Source organism: Ailuropoda melanoleuca, chromosome 1 (genome assembly GCF_002007445.2).
Source record: "Ailuropoda melanoleuca isolate Jingjing chromosome 1, ASM200744v2, whole genome shotgun sequence".
Lineage (NCBI taxonomy): Eukaryota > Metazoa > Chordata > Mammalia > Carnivora > Ursidae > Ailuropoda > Ailuropoda melanoleuca.
In genome coordinates this window covers 161,126,911-161,148,412 of record NC_048218.1, presented here as the reverse complement: position 1 = coordinate 161,148,412, position 21,502 = coordinate 161,126,911, and the positions used below count along the sequence as shown (strand labels likewise).

Genomic DNA, 21,502 nt, shown 5'->3' with positions numbered 1-21,502 from the left:
ACAGTTGACTGTTTCACAATACAGAAAAGCTCATCTTAGGAACATGACATGTATCTCCATTTATTCAGATTTTTCATGATCTTCAGTGTAATTACACAGATTTTTTTTTTTTTTAAGATTTATTTTTAGAGAGAAAGAGAGAGAGTGTGAGCAGGGGGATAGGCAGAGGGAGAGGGAGAGAATCTTGAGCAGACTCCCCACTGAGCACAGAGTCTGATGTGGGGCTTGATCCCACAACCCTGAGATCATGACTTGAGCCAAAATCAAGAGTTGGACGCTTAACTGACTAAGCCACCCAGGCACCCCTACACAGTTTTCTTTTTTAAAATTTTTATTTAAATTCAATTTAATTAACATATACTGTATTATTAGTTTCAGAGGTAGAGTTTAGTGATTCACCAGTTGCATATAACACCCAGTGCTCATTATTTCAAGTGCCTTCCTTAATGTTTAATTAAGCCATCCCTCACCCACCTCCCTACACAGCTTTCTTTATATAAACCCTTATACATTTCCCATTCACCCTTTTCAAAGCTATTTTTTATTTTTTGTTTGAGAGGGAAGTGTCCCCCTAAGTGGTTACTAATATTCTCTATCAGGAATCTGAAAAGTACTGTCCATGGGCCAAACCCAGCCCACAGCAAGCTTTAGGATCAGCAGCTAAAGAAACTTTTCATATTATTAAAGGGTCATTAAAAAAAAAAAAAAAAGCGGGGCAGAGGAAGAAGGAAAACGAGGAGGAGTGAAAAGGACCACATGTGACATGTGCACGGCATACCAAAGTCTAAAATAGTTACTATCTGGTCCATTACAGAAAAAGTTTGCCAACCCTTCTAAATAAAACTACTGATTTACTGTGTGTGATCCTGTTCCAAGCCTCCCTTCGGAGTCATAAACTGAATTTTTTTCAGTTCATTATTTGATTTTCCATGTTTCAACTTATGTTGTCTTCAGATAATGAGTTTTGATGCTTTTTTTTTTTTTAAAGATTTCTTTATTCAAGGGAGAGCAAGAGAGAGAGTATATGAGCAAGGGGAGGGCAGAGGGATAGGGAGAAGCAGGCTCCCCGCTGAGCAGGGAGCCCGACATGGGGCTCAATCCCAGGACCCTGGGATCATGACCTGAGCCAACTGACTGAGCCACCCAGGCACCCGAGTTTTGATGCTTTCAGATTTATACCATAGAGGTTCTCATAATTGATGTCTGCTAATGAACTTGTGAGATTAAGGGCCATTTCCTAATACTAACTAATGCCATGGCATGCTAGATGTTCATGGCAAGCCATCTGCTATATCTGTATACTTATGCTACCAGCAGGAGATGACATTTTCACCAAGAACCAGTATTCGTTTATTAACTAGTTTTTGGCAGCTGAATTTATTGTCATTGTGCAACCCAATTAAATATCATGCAAATCACTGAAATATGAATGTAAAAACAAAGTAGTTGTTTCTATGAAAACTAATCTTAAGGTTTCAGACAGACTTTAGAAAACTCAAATTAGGCATGACCAAAACAACTGATAAGATCTGAAAAAACTGCAAAACTTTAGGAGGATTCTTTTTTTTTTTTAAAGATTTTATTTGAGAAACAGAGTGCAAGCGAGAGAGCACAAGTTGGGGGAGAACTGGGGGACAGGAGGAGGTGAGGACAAGCAGACTTCTCGCTGAGCAGGGAACCCAACACGGTGTTTGATCCTGGGACCCTGAGATCAAAACCTGAGCCGAAGTCAGACACTTTACTGACTGAGCCACCCAGGTGCCCCTCTAGGGTGATTCTATACTCAGACTGCTCACTAAGTCCCCAATTCATTTCAAGGAAACTAAAAATTAAAAAAAAATAGTGTATATTACTGGCATGATTTATGTAAGACAAACATGGATAAGCATTGAAATAATAGGTATGGCCTCACAAAGATTGGAAGATTAATATACTTATGTATTACATTAAAGTAACACTTTCACAACAAAGAATATTTAACCACTCACTGTTTTAATGACATTTTATGTATGTACATAGGCAGGTAGGCTCCATGCCCAGCAGAGCCCAACATGGGGCTTGAACTCACAACCCTGAGATCAAGATCTGAACTAAGATTAAGAGTTGGACACTTAACTGACTGAGCCACCCAGGCACCCCTAGTGACATTTTAATTTTCTAAAAGGTTTTTTATTATTTTATTTTAATTTAATTTATTTTATATTTTTTATTTTATTTATTTATTTTATTTATTTTATTTATTTTATTTTATATGTTATTCTATATGTTATTTTATATGTTATTTTATATGTTATTTTATTTATTTATTTATTTATTTCTTTCTTTCTTTCTTTCTTTATTTAGAGATAGAGTGCAAGCAGGGGTAGGGGCAAAGGGAGAGGGAGAGAGACTCCCAAACACACTCTGTGCTGAGTGTGGAGCCCTACCTGGGGCTCTATCTCACGAGGTCATGACTTGAGCTGAAATCAAGAGTCAGCCACCTAGGGCGCCTGGGTGGCTCAGTCGGTTAAGCATCTGCCTTCAGCTCAGGTCATGATCCCGGGCGTCCTGGGATTGAGTCCTGCGTTGGGCTCCCTGATCAGTGAGGAGCCTGCTTCCCCCTCTCTTGCTCCCCCTGCTCGTGTTCTCTCTGTCAAATTAAAAAAAAAAAAAAAAAAAAAAAAGAATTAGCCACCCAATAGGCTGACCAGGTGCGCCCCCCAGTGACATTTTAAATTAGCCAACTAACTACTGTTCTGATTATGCCTGATAAAGAAACTTTTACTGTTACCTTATTTATTTTTTCTTGACTGATTGTATAAATGGAAATCTCCAGCACAAAGCTGCACAGTAGCATGTTTCCATGTAAAGAATATTTGCTATTGGTTCAGACACTTACAGGTTAATTAGATATTCTATTTCTAGTTTAAGAGTTTTTTTTTTAAACACAAAAGTGCCTTCAGCATCTGTTGCTATGATTATAGGTATTTCTTTTCTACAGCTTGTTAGTATAGTAAATTATGTTGGATTCTTAAACATTCAATCATCTGGTATTTCTGAAGTAAAACCTACTTGGTCACAAAGTATTATTATTTTAATTAACAAACTTTCAAGTTCCACAGTGGTTTTAGGTTTACAGCACAATTTAGTAGAAACTACAGAGTTCCCACATACTCCTGTTCCACACTTGAACAACATCTTCCATTACCAACATCTTACACCATGGTGGCAAAGAATTATTATTATTTTTTTTGGTAAAGATTTATTTTTATTTTTTTTAAGATTTTATTTATTTATTCGACAGAGACAGAGACAGCCAGCGAGAGAGGGAACACAAGCAGGGGGAGTGGGAGAGGAAGAAGCAGGCTCATAGCGGAGGAGCCTGATGTGGGGCTCGATCCCATAACGCTGGGATCACGCCCTGAGCCGAAGGCAGGCGCTTAACCGCTGTGCCACCCAGGTGCCCCGGTAAAGCTTTATTTTTAAAAATACATTCATTGATGGGTTCAATTTGTTGTTGTTAGTTTTTCTTTTTCTTTTTTTTTTTTTTTTTACAGACTTTAAAATATGGGGTGGCTGGGTGGCTCATTTGGTTGAGTGTCCAACTCTTGATTTCGGCTCAGGTTATGATCTCAGGGTTGTGCGACTGAGCCCCATGTTGGGTTCCACACCTGGCATGGAGCCTGCTTGAGATTTTCCCTCTTTGTCTCCCTCTACCCCTCCTCCCACTTGTGCACCACTCTCTCTCAATAAATAAAAAATCTTTAAAAAAAAGGAATTTAAAACAAATCACTGTTTCTAAGTGAAACTAAAATTTATGCACGTGTTCTTTTTCCAATGCTGGCATCATAGTAATCCTACCCTTGTAGAATGAGCTGGAAAGTTTTCTGTCCATGTTTATTGATTTACAACAATTTCAATAATACAGAATTACTCTGCTTGAAAGCTTGGTAGAGTTAACACATAAAACCTGGAGCAATTCACTGGGAACAGACCTTTACCTTTTCAACATTTCTGAGGTTACTAGTTTTAGGTTTCCAACTTTTAAAGACCATTTTGTCTTTTGTGTTCACACCTTGATGTTTCTTCTTTGATCTTTTCTAATTCTTGTTGTCCTTTATCTTTCCCTTTTTTTTTTTTTAAAGATTTAATTTATTTATTTGAGAGAGGGAGAGTAAGAGAGAGAGCATGGACAGGGAGAGGAGCAAAGGGAGAGGCTGAGCAAGGAGCCCGATGCAGGGCTTGATCCTGGGACTCCGGGATCATGACCTGAGACAAAGGCAGATGCCTAGCCCACTGAACAAATCAGGCACCCCTCCTTTTTATTTATGAGAGAGAGTGAGACAGCACACATAGGAGGAGAAGCAGAGGGAGAGGGACAAGACGACTGCACTGAGTGCTAAGCCTGACTGGGGATGGGGGGAGGGGGGGCTCAATCCCAGGACCTTGAGATCATGACCTGAGGTGAAACCAAGAGCTGGACGCTCAACTGACTGAGCCACCCAGGAGCCCCTGATCTTTGCTTCTTTTTTTTTTTTTTAAAGATTTTATTTATTTATTCGACAGAGATAGAGACAGCCAGCGAGAGAGGGAACACAAGCAGGGGGAGTGGGAGAGGAAGAAGCAGGCTCACAGCAGAGGAGCCTGATGTGGGGCTCGATCCCATAACGCCGGGATCACGCCCTGAGCTGAAGGCAGACGCTTAACCGCTGTGCCACCCAGGCGCCCCTGATCTTTGCTTCTTGATTAGGCTTGTTAACTCTTTCATACCACTCTTGGAAATAATTAGCTTTTGTTTCTCTGGCCAATCTATAGTCTATTAGTGTTATTTTTCTATTTTATTAATTTTGCTTTAAAAGGTATTTTGTTTTACTTTCATTAGGTGTTAAAAATTTTTTTTTCCTACCTCTTTGAGTAGAATACTCAGTCAAGATAAAAATAAATGCATTTATTTGGAAAATATTTTAAGACTACAAATTTCCTTTAAAGAAATACTTCAGTTATATTCCAAAGGTTTTGATTTATTCTGTGCTTATTGTCATATATTTCTATATAGCCTATAAGTTCATTTTTAATACCTCTTTAAAAATACCTTTTTAAATAATTCTTTTTTTTTTTAAAGATTTTATTTATTTATTCGACAGAGATAGAGACAGCCAGCGAGAGAGGGAACACAAGCAGGGGGAGTGGGAGAGGAAGAAGCAGGCTCGTAGCAGAGCAGCCTGATATGGGGCTCGATCCCATAACGCCGGAACCACGCCCTGAGCCGAAGGCAGACGCTTTAACCGCTGTGCCACCCAGGTGCCCCGTAAATAATTCTTCAGTTAAGTATTTAAGTGCTCAAAATAGAGTGGGAGGAAATAGCTCTCCTTCTGAGGTTAGTTCACAGCTTTATTGTACTGTAAGCAGCAGATGTAGCCTGTGTCTCTTCTCTTTTAGGTGCTCCAGATTTTCTGTGGCTGCTGATCAGTACTTGTAAACACTCCAAGGGCGTCTGAAAACTCTGTTCTCTGATTATTGGGTAAAAGATTCTGTGATATCTATCTAAACAACTTTGTGTTGTTCAAATCCTTACACTTTTTCTAAGCTTTATTTTTGAGATTTCTACGCAATTCTTTTTTATATGTTTAATTTGCTATTATAAGTAAACTCCACGTCACATGTGGGGCTTGAATTCACAATCCGGAGATCAAGACTCACACGCTCCACCAACTGAGCCGGCCAGGCACCTCTCTAGGCAGTTCTATGAGTAGCTCAAAAGCAAGTCGGCCAGCACATACAAGTTACTTTGCTTGTAACTAAGGAAGCTGACCAGCACACCCCTACCTTGAGATCTTTACCTCTTACTTTGCTGTGGTATTTCCCGATACTTTTCTCCAAAGGCTATAGGTGGATTATAAATTGTGTCTTTGCAATGTCTCCGATGAATGATGTTTTAAAATGTAGGGGTTTTTTTCTCCCTCCACCCTTTGCAAATCTTATGCTACCACCATCTAACTTCATGTTACCCATAAATAACGTCATTCTGATTCTCTTTCTTTTCTAAATAAAACTTTTATATTAGTTACCTTTTTTTTTTTTTTTAGATTTTATTTGAGAGAGCAAGTGAGCGAGAGAGATCACAGAGGGAGAGGAAGAGGGAGAAGCAGACTTCCCGCAGAGCAGGGAGCCCAATACAGGGCTCGATCCCAGGACCCTGAGATCATGACCTGAGCAAATGCTTCATGGACTGAGCGATGTAAGTGCTTCAGTTATCTACTGATGCAGGAAAAACCAACCCAGAATTTAGTGGCTCAACATAATAAAAATGTATTATTTCTTGCAATTCTGTGAGTCAACTGGGTGGTTCTTTTGAACTGGGCTGATTTAGCTAATATTTGTAGTTAGCTGGTTGTTCAGTTGGGGACTGGATGGTCTAGACTGGCCTCATTCACTTATCAAGTAATAAGTAAGCTGGTTGGTACAGACATCAGCTACTACAGCTCGTCTGTGCCCCAAATGGTCTCTAATCTTCTTTTCATGATGGCAAAAGAGTCGCCAGCAGCAAAGGGCAAGCCCCAATGCAAAATCTTTTTTTAAGCCTTTGCTCATGTCACATTTGCCAATGTCCCATGGCCTAAGCAAGCTACATGGCCAAGCTTAGACTACAAGGGGAAAAAGACTATCTCTTGATGGAGGAGCTACACAAATATAAAGGGTTATACATATAGGGATGGAAAGAATTTGTGGCCAATTTCTGGCTAATCTACCATACTCTTTCCCTCTAAAAGCTTATAAATTATTTTTATATTATTTTTTTAAAAATCATGGTAAAATACATGCAATGTAAAACTTACCATTAGCGACATTTAGTTCATTCACCATGTTGTGCCACCATCACCACTATCTAGTGCCAGAGCATTTTTATCACCCCAAAGAGAAGTTCCCTCTTGATTTTGGAGGCAAAAAATATCACTAGGATATATCTAGGAGAGGAATATCTTACTCCATCAGGTCTGGTACTTTGTATAATTTAATGTCAAAGGTAAAGTTTTTTAAAGCTCAAGTTAGGTTTCTATTATTAGTTCTTTCATACTGCTTTTCCTCCATCTGTTCCTTCTGGACTTCCTACTTCATATCAGTGTCCCTCTATCTTCCTTCTGTGTCTTTTATGTTTTCACTAATCATTTCCATTTCTTTGGATTTTTGTTTTGTTATCATGAGGCAGCTTTCTGTTTGATCTTCTTTAGTTTTTTAGGAATATTTTATTTTTCAATTCAATTGAATTTCATGGAAAATCACAGCTTCCCCCCATCCCCTTCATATGCATCCTTTCTATTTTAAGTTCTCCACTTCTCACATTAGTCTACAGGAGACATTAATTTTAGCTGTTTATTTTTTAAAATTTTTAAAAATTTTTTTAAGATTTTATTTATTTGACAGAGAGAGATACAGCGAGAGAGGGAACACAAGCAGGCGGAGTGGGAGAGAGAGACGCTGGCTCTCCGCCGAGCACGGAGCCTGATGCGGGGCTCGATCCCAGAACGCTGGGATCATGACCTGAGCCAAAGGCAGACGCTTAACGACCGAGCCACCCAGGCACCCCATCATTTTAGCTGTTTAGCTTGATATTCTGTCCCTCAAACTACTGGGTTTCCTTTAATCTAGTATGATCTTTGCCCAATTCCATCAGGAGCCATGAGTTCCTTTAGTATTCATGGAAATCAGCTTGATGGGATCTTCTGGGTGGCAGAGAACTGACAAGTGGTAAAAACAAAGACAGAGTTCTCTGATCAGCTCACAGGGAGAGCCATGCTCAGGGCTAAATAGAAAGCAGGCTGAAGCAGTTCCCTTTGGTACTGAGAGTGTACTTGGCTTAACTGGCTGGGCCACTATTTTTGCCCCAGGCTTAGCCAGAGATTCAGGCTCCCTTCTAGGCTGCTATCCTTCCTCTCAGCTTTGAAAACAATGACAGAAGCCATCCAGAAGTAAAACTCCTAAACTGGTCTCCTCAGAAGCCCAAAGCCTAAATGTGGTTAGCACAAACTTGCTCCAGGTTCCAAGTATGCTTTGTACCACCATATCCACTCCCTATTCTGGCTGCTTTTCTTTCTAGTTGAATCACCTGGCTAGAAATTTAGGTGGTAGGGAGTCAGGAAAAGTACTTAAGTCATCATCTTCCAAAAACTTCTTTGAATTCCCTTTTTACAATACATTTTGTGAGAATATTTATTTATATAAGGAGAAATAAGTAAAATCTCAGGAACGTAAATCTTATTGATGAATGGAGCCCCAAACTATGGCCCAGAGAAATAGAGGGACTGATCCCAGAGTGTCTCTGTTGCACAGGTGAGATTAGAGACTGGTCTTTTTAAAGATTGTATTTATTTATTTGAGAGAGAGAAAACGCACAAGTGAGGGGAGGCTCAGAGGGAGAGAGACAAGCAGACTCTGTGCTAAGCGTGGAGCCCAACACGGCGCTCGATCTCAGGACCCCGAGATCATGACCTGAGCTGAAATCAAGAGTTGGATGCTTAACTGACTAAGCCACCCAGGCACCTCCTATAGCAGTCCCTTAATTAGTATCTTAATTTATAGTCTAGGATTTTTAAGTCTTCTAGTATGCAATAGTTAGCATATCTGACAATGTGGAGAGGCAACATGGTATAGTAGTTAAAAACAAGATTACTTGAATTCCAACCTCAGCATCTCCACGTACTAGCTATAAGACCTCAGGCAATATATACAGCCCCAGTTTTCTCATTCAAGACAGACTGCAGCAATCTTAAGTACGTCAACAAAAGTCAAATTCATATTTATGATATCATATCACACCACCACCAGATGCAATCCTTACTCTTCATTCTAGATGCACAAAAACTCATTATTAAAGCTATTTTATACTTTAGAAAATGTTAATACAGTATTTAATGGGCTTCTGCTGCCCAGGTTAATAGGCACCTCCTTAAGCATCTCTTAAAACATATTTTAAGTGTATTTTCTAGTGAACAATGTCTTTAAAATTAAATGAGGATACTTATAACCACACTTTTTAAAATTAAAATACACATTAAAGTTTTTTTTTTTTTATTTTACGTAGGAATCTGATTTCTTACCAAGACAATTTGAGGCATCAACTTGTTCTTTCAAAAAATCAACACACATTTTCTTCACAGGTTCAATCTGGTACTGGTTTGCTGCATCTAACAAAGACTGAACGTTGTTGCTATTCACAGAAATTCTGCAAAGAAGTTGAAGTGAATATTAATTTCCTACAATTTTTTATTATTTAAATAATGCTATTGTAAAATGTATCCTACTAGCCCCTGAAATTAAACAGAAAATTAAACTTTTCAGTCCTTGCATCAGTATGACGTAGGTTCCTCAAACTTCCCCTTCCTTGTAGTTTTTCATGTTGAAGAATTTGGAGCACATCAATTTGTCAGCATAATCCTCTGCCATCGTAGATCCCAACCTTACTGCTCTACAACAGAAACAATCCTTCTTAACTTACCTAGCAGTATAAGCAAATTCCACAAGTTGTTCGATAATGTCAGGTTCAGCATCTTTGAGTTCAACTTCAAAGGACTTTGATTCAAGCATGTTAGCTAAAATGAAGAGAAGAAATATAAATGGTATGAGTACTATCACCAGTTTAACTGAGGACCAGATCATTCCAGGCCATGTTAAATATGGAAAAGAATAATAGGACAGAAATCCCTCTGGAAAAAAAACACCCAGAAAGCCAAACATTCCTATAATAAATGCAAATTAATTCTCCACACTTGAGATGTGCCTTAAATTAAAATAAGCCAAGAAATTAGTGAATTAGTGTGTTTCTTAAAAAAAAAAAAAGGCCAAGTAAACATACGTATAAAACTAGATTTAGTATTTTCCCAAGTTCTAAAATAATTGAGTAGCACTCTTCTAAATTGCTATGAGCAAAACTACATCTGATGTAGCTGGCAAAAATCTACAAGAACAATGACAATTATATGTATAGTAATCTATAGCTAGCAAAGCTCTCATTCTTTACTAAAAACTTCACAGGTAGCCAGAGCACCAAAGAGAAAACCTGAGGCAGATATATTGCATAACCTGATCAAGTTCATAAAACAGTACTAAGCAGAGGAACCAGGACGTGGACCCAGGTCTCAAATCTAAATCTACAGTTCTTTCTTTTGATATGCTATATTTCATATTTCATTTTTATTTAGTTTAACTGGCTAAATAAATTATCCTAACATTTATTTACGTCTTTGCCTTTCCACCTAAGGTTAAGAAGAAAACTGGGCATTCAAGTAGAAACTGTATCTTCACCCACAAAAGCCTTGGGCCTGCAGGGGTAATGAAAGGACATTTTTCTTTTGCTCGATCCTCATCATAACCACTTTTCAATCTCTTCATTGTTTTATGGCCTTAACTTCTTAAGTGCTTTAAAAGTAGGAAGATATTTTCATTTAGACTCTACCTCATCCTCATGGAAAACATATGTTCTACTTTAAGATACTTACTTGTGAACATTAAGTTAAAAAAATGACTGGCTGCTGCAAGGACAACTCGATGAGCAGGTATCTTTCTTTCCTGGACCATAAGGATCACATCACACAATGTTTTCTAGTCAAGAGAGAAATAAACGAAATTAAAAGGGGCTCATTGGGCCTGGCTTAGCAAACATACAAAACTGGTGCTTGACAAATGCTTTATCTCTATTTTCTATTCAAATTCAGTCTTTGTGCAGCACCAAATTTATTCATAAGACACATTTGGAAAGGACTTACAGAGTTGCTATCATGATTTACTGTATCAAAATGTGGCACTGAGCTTCCCAGCAGTAAAAACAGGAGACAAAAGAAAGACTCTTTATCATCAGAAAAGTAGTGTGGTGATCCTTTAGGGAAATCAATTTTTTTTCTGACACAAATTCTAACGTATTTCTCATGGTGAGATTTTATGTGGACATTAAATGACATAAGAGCAATGTCCTTGATGGTTTTTCAAAGACAGCGGTCTGGCTTTTTAAAAAATTATTTATTCTTGATAAGATCCAAAGTGCACACTGTATTTCCCAAGAGAGTAGCCTACACAGATTTAACTTGAAACAAAAACAATTCAGAATACAGAGTGGACAAACCGAATGACCATTTAGCGCTTTCCTCAGTAACGCTTCTCTCAAATGTATGTCTGATAGGAGCTGGATAACAGTCACTTTTAAACTGTGATTTCTGACCAGGGCCAAAATGGTGTCACTCTAGTTTGCTGAAAGAAGGCAGAGTTAGATTAAATTACTTACAATGCTGAAGAAATGAAATGTTAATGAAAAAATCTAAAGTTTACTGGAACTTAATCTTAAAGATGAATTTCAGGGAGAAAGAATATCTTTTTTGTCAAACAAAATTTCTATTTCTTAATGAAGTTAAAGATATAATGCACAAGTTAATCTCAGAGAAAATCTGGAGCTTGTGATATGGTAGGCACTCTCAGCACTGGGAATATGAGGTAAACAATATTTTCAGAGTAAAAAAAAATCTATTACAAATCTAAATATTGGCTTAGTAGCTCAGAGGATATGGCATTTTGTAGATTTTAAGTATTTACTAAAACTATTAATACAGGGCACCTGGGTGGCTCAGTCCATTAAGTGTCTGCCTTCAGCTCAGGTCATGATCCTGGCGTCCTGGGATGGAGCTCTGCATCAGGCTCCCTGCTGAGCTTCTCCCTCTCCCTCTACCCCTCCCCTTACCCCCCCCCATTCATGCTCTCGCTCTCTCAGATAAATAAAATCTTTTAAAAAAATAAAACCATTAATACAAATTCTAATAGGTAAGTCACTATATTCTACTTTATTACTTCACGAATAAAAATCCAAATGAGATGGTAATGCTCAGTATAAGAAAGGAAATGGGCTTTGTTTTTATTCTATAGTGGGCTAAAAGATGAACAAAATTTCACTTTTACAGCTAGCTCTGTGAAGATTTTTTTAATAAAGCCGATGGACTACTGCTTAGATATTACATGCAGATTACTTATAGTAAAAGCCATTGTTAATCCCAATAGTGTCTTGAATTTTTAAATTTTTATTTCCTTTGATTTTGTGGGGGAGGTTCAGAGTAGGCATAGTTCTTGGGTAATTTTGCCACGTATCATATCAAAAATACCAGGTAGCAAAACCAGGTCAACTATTTGGTTACCACCAAAACAAGCTGATCTAGTTGCTCAAGAGAAAGAAGAAAAAAAAGAAAGGTGGAAAAAAAAGAAGGAAAAGAGGGAGAAAAAGAATTCGGACAGAACAACAAGCAAGTCAGGTAAGGGAGGGGTCTTTGGCTGCTGACAGAAGTTCCAGAAGATGTACAATTATACTGAAATGCATCAAAAAACCTTTCCAAAATATATACTCAGCAATAGGGAGTTTTAGTGGCATGAATTTTTATAGGCACTTTAGGAAGTTAAAGAAATCAGAGAGATCTCTGCATGGCAATTTAATCCTAAGAATAATCTCCAGCTGGATATTAACATTATGGAAGGAAGGGGAGGAACCTTTTGTATACGAATGGTACATCTGACTGTACTACAGCAGACTAACAGGTTTCAACAAGAGATGGGACTGACTTAAAGAGAGGGGTTCCACTCGGGAAGAGTGTATCCACAGATAGAAAATGGGAAGAGACAGAGATCTGGGTTACACTGGAGAATATGAAAGGTAACAAGTCCTAAATGAATTGAAGAGAAACTTAAACAAAACTACCTTCTGAACAATACATGTTCAATACATGTTCACTGGATAAAACAAGAAAACCAAAATCAAAAACCTGGCAATTTCTGTTTATATCCTCCCATATTTGTTATATCTTTATATTTACTATTTTCATCTTTTGAATTTTTAGTCTCTTAATACATTGCATAGATTTGTATGACTTAACCTGAAATTCTCACCATCTAAAATTACTTTGAGTTGGATTTAGATCTTTCATATTTATTACTGATAACTAATGTTTCATCTTACATAGGCCATCTTCTTTAATACAATTTATTACGTTTCCTTGCTGTCTTCTTTTCTCTTTAACTACCAGGTGGTATTTTAGTCACATTTTCTTTGCACTTTTTTCTTCTTTTAGGGACTTACTAATAGCTCTGTCAAATATTTGCAAAGTGAATTCAGTAGGGCTATTCATCAAATACTGTTCTAGGAATGCAAGGATGGTTCAAGAACAATAATTCTTTAATATAATTCAGCATATTCACAGGTTAAAAGAGAAAAACTTCACAGAGAAAAACTTCAATAGATGGCAAAATAAAAAATTCATTTCCTTTTAAACTCTCTAATAAAGAAAATGATGTATCTGTATGCTGAAGGTGATTCGACTCAAAAGCAACATCACATTTAATGGTGACACAAAAGAAGCATTCTAAGTTTGAAACAGAGACACATATGCTGTCACTACTATTACTCAAATATTGCTCTGGCAATTTTAGCCAAATTGAAAATTGCCTCTGCCTTGGCCCCTCCGGCCAACTTACCAGTCTTTAAGTTTAGCAAGCACCTTTAGCCCTCCTGATTAACTAAACCTTTCTTTGTATGGGAACCAAACCCTCTTGCATAACCTTTCCCCCAACCCCCACTCCAGGGTACCAATACACAACCTTCAAGCACTGCTATGTCCGTAGCTGGTACCACTGAGTCTGCACACAATCAAGAAGTGTTATAGACCACTGTGCTCCCCTTTTACTGATTAACTGCCCTAAAGTTCCTTTAAAAATCTTTGGGCCAGGCAAAAACCACAGAGTTGGTTTTTAAGACAAAAGTCTGCCTTCTCCCCAGGTGGCCGGCCTCCTGAATAAAGCTCATATTCCTTTCCAATCAAAATTCGTCTCTTAAGTATTGGCTTTTTGAGCAATGAGCAGCTGAACTTGGGTTTTTAGGTAATAAAATCAGTAAGAAAATAAAGATAAATAAACTTAACACTTATAGAACTAAATAAAAAGATGGCTAAACAGAAACAAGATAAATATGAAAAAGCAATTAGCTAACCTGTATGTGAGCAGTAAGCCATAAAAAAACACAAATGGGGGGGGGGAAGACAACAAACAACCCGGCATAGCAGCAACAAAATAATTCAATGTTTAGAAATAAACCTAAGAAATGTGAGGGATCTACATTAATTAGGAATTTAATATGTGATAAAGATACTATTTCAAAAATGTGGTAAGAAGGTGGAGCACTGGCAATGTTTAGGGCAGTGAAACTTTCCTGTGGTACTGTAACAGGATACATATGGAGTATACATCTGTCAACATCCACAGAATGTGCAACACAGAGAATAAACCCTAATGTAAACTAGGGTTAATAATAATGTTAACAATATTGGCTCATCAACTTCAACAAATGTATCATACTTGTGTTAGAAAGGTGTTAACAGCAGGAGAAACTGGGAGGGGGAGAGGGAAAATGGAAACTGTACTTTCTGCTCAATTTTTTGGTAAACCTAAAACTACTCTAAAAAGCAAAGTCTATTAATTTAAAAAATGTGATGAGAGAATGGATAATTGAAAAAACGGTATTAGTGTAACTGTTACCCACTGAGGGGAAACATTAGATTTCTCTCTCATAACGTAGTGTCTCTTCTCTGAGGCAAGTTAAATACCGCGAAGGAAGGTTCAGTCCTTTTCTCCACTGTCACTTATGGAAGAGGGTCCACAGTATGAGCAAGAATAAAGTAGAGGTCACTGACCACACACTGCCAGGCCTTCTGGTTCATTTTCTTCTGTAAGTCTGCCCCAAAGCAGAACATAACTCATCTCAAATGTTTGGAACCAACAGTGGAAGAGGGCTGCTGAAATCTATATGCAGAGACATTCAATGCACTACAGACAGAGAGAAACTTAGGTGATGTTTTAGTGCCCACAAATATTAGGGACTTCTGCCGTAACAGTCCTTTGGTTAGGAAAGACTGGGCAAGCATTTCAGGCCAAGTGTTGGTAGAAGGACCTTCTGCTCTCTTTACACGTTTGCCAGGTAAGACTGCAAAAGGCAGTAGGCTCCATGTAAGCTCCACAGCATGAGGTTCTAACTTTTAACAATACGTACTGGCATTACTAGGAGGCATGCAATCGGTTAATTCTATTCCCAAATTCTATCCTTCGTTGTATCCCAAGAAGAGGACTAAGGAATGACTAACCTTTGGATTTATGTAGCTTGTCAACAAGGTTCTGCAATCAGTCCCGCCCAGCGTGATTTCAAGTTGGCCCTGGGTATAAATCCCTGAGTAGACTGTAGATTCAACTATAGTTGGGTGGTGGGTTTAAATCACTGAAAAGATAAAGGGAAATGGAGCCCTTATTATATGGGGGTAAATCATCTTGGATTGAGATACTAGAAAAGCCTCAACAAAGCCATAATAAACTCAAAAGCTAAGAGAAAAATTAAAAAGGCCTTAGTAATCTTATTTGCTCAGAAAAGCAAGAAAAATAGCACTGGATTTAAACACACATAATCACAATAAGGCAAGTGGGAAAGTGAAAGAAAAGCAAAGTTAGACACCCAGATTAATAGAGGAAAAAGCGGATTTCTTCCTTAAGGGAAACGTAACGAGTTAGGTAAAACAGCTTTAAAAGGCAAAGGAGATACAGTCTGATATAACTGCTCTTTAAAAGATGAGACTGGGGAAAAAAAAAGTTATTTTTGCTGTTACTTATCCAAGTAAGGTGATAGAAGCCAAAGAGATATACGGAGGAAGAAAAGTAAAATTCAGCAGTAGACTAAAACAGTTCTCAGAAAAAGCCTGGATGGAAGAAATTTTTGTTAAGAGCTCTCTTAAAGCTAAAGGTAAGAAATCAAACACATAATTAGATCGAGACAATTGTAACAGGTGATTACATTAAATTCAGATATGTAAAGTTTTAGAAAAGGAAGATCAGCATTAAAGTAGTTCATCCATTATGTAATTTGCAAGGTGATATGGGTGGGAAGACAGGAATGCTACATACTACAGTGGAACACATCTGGGAAGTCTGTGGAAATAAGATGCTAAGGGAGAGTACTAGGTCACATTAAAGGGAAGCCAAATAACCCAGATATAATCCAAGCCTACGTTAGATGTTGAACCTGTCCATAACTGGAATTACTTTATGGAGGGTGGTGAAGATTGGCAGCAGCTGAATCAATCCTGAACACATGGACTCTTGATTTCCACTGTGACAGTGTCTGTAAGAAAGGCACTAGAGGAAGAAGCAGCAAAACAAACATTTGGGCCCAAAATCAAAAGGAAAGGAAAAGTAAGGAAGGTATTCTGATCTAAACAATGTTAGTTCTATATTATGTAGAAAGGAAAGGATTCAACTTGAACAGGTTAACAACTCGGCTGGGGATGCCTAAAAGGAACAGACAGACAAAGAGACACAGCCCATTCTGACACATACAGGTGAGAAAAAGGAGTATCTGCTACCACTGAGTTTCCAAAGCCTGGAAGACTCAAATAATGGGGAAAGGCAAGGTTTTGAGGAACACACTGTAAAGGCCATGTTGGTCCCTATGGGGACCACAGGCTTTAGAGGAATCAGTCAAAGGTCATTCTCCAGCTGAGATAAATCGAAAGGGTAAAAAGACCCCTCTAAGAGATAGGATTAGTAGTAGATACAAGGAATTTCACAGCAGGATAGGATCACAACATGGACACAGGGGTACAGAACAAGCTGGATCAGAACTGTAGAGAATGTAAGGCCACAAACTGCTATGCACGACTGCCTGCTACAAACGTGGATCATCCTTCTCTCAAAAGAAAATACTGTGTCCCTACACAGAACTCAACTATTTCAGCACTGGGTTGCCAAGAACGTAAGGTTCAAAAAAGAAATAAAAATTAAGATTTAAATGTGCAGGACAGACAACAGGGAAAAAAGCGAGACTCTAGAAGACCTGACAGTGGCGTAAATCCCCTTGGCAAATTTTTCCAAGAACAAGGTATCCTATGTCAGTGAAGCATTATTACACACAGATGAAATTCCTTCCCTATATGGTAAAGTGTCCTATTAGCTTCTTGATAAGTGACTCCTCTCACCGGAGTTTGGAGTCTGCAAATTACAGACAGCCAACACAGACTGGCAACCTGTGCAAGCAAAAAGCCCAGACATCCTTATGTTTTCTTTGATGATTCTCTGTTCCCTAGAAATTGAAGTTTCTGTTGTTTTAGTCTGGGAACAACAATGTGGGTCAGGACTTTATAGTAAGGTGTCAACATCTGCACTATTTACTGTACAGATGGGAGATCTGCTTATATCTTTTCAGGTTTGTGGGGGAGGAGATGATGCTGTGCTAATCTTAAGAGTCCTAGGAACCCTTCAACATTCTGAAAACACGTGGCACCAACTACCTTGAAGTTGGAGAAATTCACCTTTGGAGGTGCTAAACTAACTTCATGTATTCCAATGGAAGATAGCCAAGGCTGCAGCTGCTGAAGAAAGCTTCCCAGAACCTACCCAAACACTTAAGCGAATGCCTTCTGGCTGAGACTGAGCAGTGTAAGGAACCAAGGAGAGCGCATATATGGAACGGCCTTTAATTTTAACTTAAAGGGAGATCACAGATGTGGGAATTTAATAACGAGTGGGTTTATAACAGTCAAATTTGGGGGATTTTATGTTGCTAGTATGGAATTAGATGGAGTGTTTTAAGCTGTCATTTGGTTGTTCACTGCAGATAATCCGGAGAGCTAGGAATGAAATCTTGGCTGAGAAAAATTTGAGATGGGAAATAGAAGTGAATTTCCAGTCTGGGGTTAACAGATTACCTATTTAAAAGCTTTTTGGAGTAAAAAATTTAAATAACCTTTCTAACCTGGTCTACAGAGGATACACAGAACAATTATTGATAGAGGATAGAACAAAATGCTCCCTGTGCAGGTAAAACAACAACAGCAACAAAAACCAAACAAAAAACCTTAAAAAAACAAACTTGGAAATAAATTATTATTTATTTATTCGGTCCAGTTACCTTCTGTTGGGAGTTGGGATGGGGCTTTGGTGCCTGAATGCTACTATTCAGCCGTCTGAGATTCTCATCAGGGAGTTTACATAAAGAGTAACAGCCAAGCAAGACATAATAAAACACACTACTGGGGTGTCTGAGTGGCTCAGTTGGTTAACTGGGTAACGTGTCTGCCTTCAGCTCAGGTCATGATCCCAGGGTCCTGGGAGCCTCGCATTGGGCTCCCTGCTCAGGGGGGAGCCTGCTTCTCCCTCAGGCCCTTCCCCTGGCTCAAGTGCATGCACACAGACTCTCTAAATAAAATCTTTAAAAAAATTATATAAAAAACTCACACTATTGATAGATGGGTGCATACTTGGTAGTTCCTATCTACTCACACCTGTATACCCCAATAATCTAAATTTTGGAATTTGCATATTCATATGTCCTGTAGTGGGGAATAAAAGATGGCTGGGCCCAAATCCAGCTTACAGAGTCCACCATATGACATACCTTACCTATTCTCCTTAGCAGATGGAGATGTGAATCTCAAAAGAATAATCACACCATTAATAAAACAGCAATATGTTAACTTCTAGCTTAATTAGGTTACAACTTCTCTCTCATTGGGCAAAACTTGTAGGAGAGAGAGGGAGATGAGCTCAATACACCTCATTTCCTTTCCTTTGGATGAGGTGAAGGTCAGACAGGTTTTCCCAGCCCCAGCCCCTTTGCCTTCTGTTCCCCACACCACACACAGACAGACAGACAGACAGTGTGTGTGTGTTCATTCTCCTTCTCCTTTCAGGCAAAAGCCTTATAACAGTGGTTTTCAAACTTTTTAAGCAGCAGAATCCATTTTCAAATGATGTGATTTCACATAATTTACAGAGAAAGGGGGCAGATGGTTTGCCTCAGATCATGATCTCCAGGTCCTGGGATCGAGTCCCACATCAGGCTCTTTGCTCAGTGGAGAGGCTGCTTTTCCTTCTCTGCCTCTCCCCCTGCTTGTGCTCTCTTTGTCTCTCTCTCTCTCACTCAAATGAAATAAAAATCTTTTTAAAATTTTAAAAAATAAACATTTAAAAAAAATTTACAGAGACAAAATGGCTTCTATAAAGTCAGACTTAGCCTGGCAACCAAGGGATGGAAGAAGCTCCCCTATTATGCTTAATGATTCACTCACAAATATTTTGCTTCTGATCTCAGCAATTAGTCTTTCTGGAGGTGGATTCTGCTAGTTTAAAGATATGAGAACCCAAAAGAAGAATGCTTCAACCAAGTGACAGAATAACGTCTTTACAGAATTAGAAGTTAAGAATACAACCTGGGCATTTTGGCATCCTCCTGGCACTGGGTAAAAAGAACAAAAGTTATTATATTTGGTTAGGTGCCTGAACTTGGCCATGAAGGGGGCAAAAAAAGGTTTCTGTTCTCTATGGGACAGAAGATAGCTGGAGTTCAGGGGGTCCCCCTTGGGTACCTTCTTGTTGTTGTTGAGAGAGAAGAGTCCTCTATGGTTCTCTGAATTCCTACATATCTTCGTAGACATGCCAAGAAGGCAAGGCCCTGACACTTTTTACCTGGGCCACCATTTCTCAGGGTTATGTTGGCAGCAAGCAACTATAAGGGATGAAATAGTCTTCCTCATAAGAATAAGGAGTAGGCTGCTTACGGTTTGCTACAAAATGGCAGATTCCTTAAGCTCAGTGTTCATTCCGTAGCTATAACACAAACCCACTGTTGTGTATAACATCCATCTGGGCCCCAGCAGGTCACCCTCATAGAACTTGTGGGGCAAGGGGAACTGACACATACATGTGGATGATCATGATGCTGTGCTGTGAGTAATCAAGTCGGCTGTCTCTAACCCAGGAGTCTCATGTCTTCTGCCAGCATACATTAAACAGCAACAGGCTAACTAATCAGCTTATAAATACCATAAAATCAAATCCCAGGCCCGTTGCCACTACTGCTAAATCTAGTAATCAGCGTTAACAAAAGACTAAAGTGACCCTATACAGGCAAGACCAAAGGTTCAAGACACCTAGGAATGAAGGACTAGGTCACCCCATCAGATAAAGAACCTTAAGGAGTTGGCTAAAGACAAAGAATAGGAATAGGCAGTGAAGGGAGAAATCATGAATACAATGAGTAATATTAACAAATAAATAATAAACAATAAATGTGGCTTCTATTTTTATTTGCGTTCTTGCTCTTTTATAAGTTTTAACTACGAAACTTTTTCCTCCACAATCATATAAAGAATCTATTAAGACTTAGACCTTAGAATCTTGAATGACTATAGAAGGAATGGATATCACCAAGTAATCTTGAATTTGAAGTTAGACATGGTAAGTGAAAAAACATGATGACTTTTTTTGTGGATTCTGGCAATCTAGTATCCAATTTCCTGCCTTGTAGAACGCCAAGCTCCCATTTCTGGAAAAATTCCTCATTATGAACTAGGTTGGTGAGAGGGCAATTCCCAGAGCCTGCCTCTCACTATGGAAGCTAAAAGTCAGTTATTTCTTCTGTTCACTCAGCAGAGCCAAAATCTGGCAAACAATACAAGGCCAGACAATTACACACCTACTTTCAGGATTTTAAATTTTGAGCAAATAATAGAAAGATGGAGGGAAAATTGTCTTTATGGCAGTGGCAGCAGCGGTGGCAGCAGCAGCAGCGGCGGCAAGTAGTCAAGACTGTTCCTGCACCGTAATTGACTCCAGAGTCTCTGAAGCCTAGGTAAGAGAATGCCAGGCGTTTTGCTTATTTGCCATGTCTGTTCATCTTCCAGCCTGTGGTCAATATCTAAGTTCCTGATATTCTTGCAATAAATTATTCTGACTTCAGAGAGAACATATTTTGGTTGGTGGCAACCAACAATTCCAGGAGATTCACTGTGATAATGGCAATACCAACAATATTTGACAACACTGAATAATTTATCAAGAGTTTTCAGGGGTGCCTGGGTGACTCAGTTGGTTAAGCATCTGCCTTCAGCTCAGGTCATGATCCCAGAGTCCTGGGATCGAGCACTGGACTCGCTGTCCAGCGGGGAGTCTGCTGCTTCTCCCTCTGTCCCCCAACCCGCTCTTGTGCTTTCTCTCAAATAAATAAAATCTTTTATTTTCTTTATTTTTTTAAATTTTTTTATTTTTTTTTATTTTATTATTATATTATGTTAGTCACCATACAGTACATCCCCGGATTCCGATGCAAAGTTCGATGCTTCATTAGTTGCGTATAACACCCAGTGCACCATGTAATACGTGCCCTCCTTACTACCCATCACCAGTCTATCCCAATCCCCCACCCCCTCCCCTCTGAAGTCTTCAGTTTGCTTCTCATAGTCCATAGTCTTTCGTGTTTCATTCCCCCTTCTGATTACTCCCCCTTTCTTTATCCCTTTCTTCCCCTACCGATCATCCCAGTTCTTATGTTCCATAGATGAGAGAAACCATATGATAATTGTCTTTCTCTGCTTGACTTATTTCACTTAGCATTATCTCCTCCAGTGCCGTCCATGTTGCAGCAAATGTTGAGAATTCGTTCTTTCTGATGGCTGAGTAATATTCCATT

The 21,502-nt window shown here is 38.8% G+C and overlaps 1 protein-coding gene across 4 annotated transcripts in view; it reads right to left on the bottom strand.

The window, feature by feature from the left end:
- The window catches only part of KLHL7 (kelch like family member 7), a 69,033-nt gene that overhangs the window by 31,019 nt on the left and 16,512 nt on the right, over positions 1 to 21,502 (bottom strand). For 2 of the 4 annotated variants that reach the window (XM_019801874.2, XM_011227593.3), the window contains exons 2-5: positions 15,135 to 15,265; positions 10,473 to 10,575; positions 9,473 to 9,566; positions 9,075 to 9,199 (exon numbers count right to left, since the gene is read on the bottom strand). In XM_019801874.2, the coding sequence (XP_019657433.1) occupies positions 9,075 to 9,199; positions 9,473 to 9,566; positions 10,473 to 10,551 (298 nt within the window). In that variant the 5' untranslated portion in view covers positions 10,552 to 10,575; positions 15,135 to 15,265. The remainder of the gene's footprint in view (positions 1 to 9,074; positions 9,200 to 9,472; positions 9,567 to 10,472; positions 10,576 to 15,134; positions 15,266 to 21,502) is intronic. The other 2 variants (XM_011227594.3, XM_002921327.4) reach the window with 1 other exon arrangement.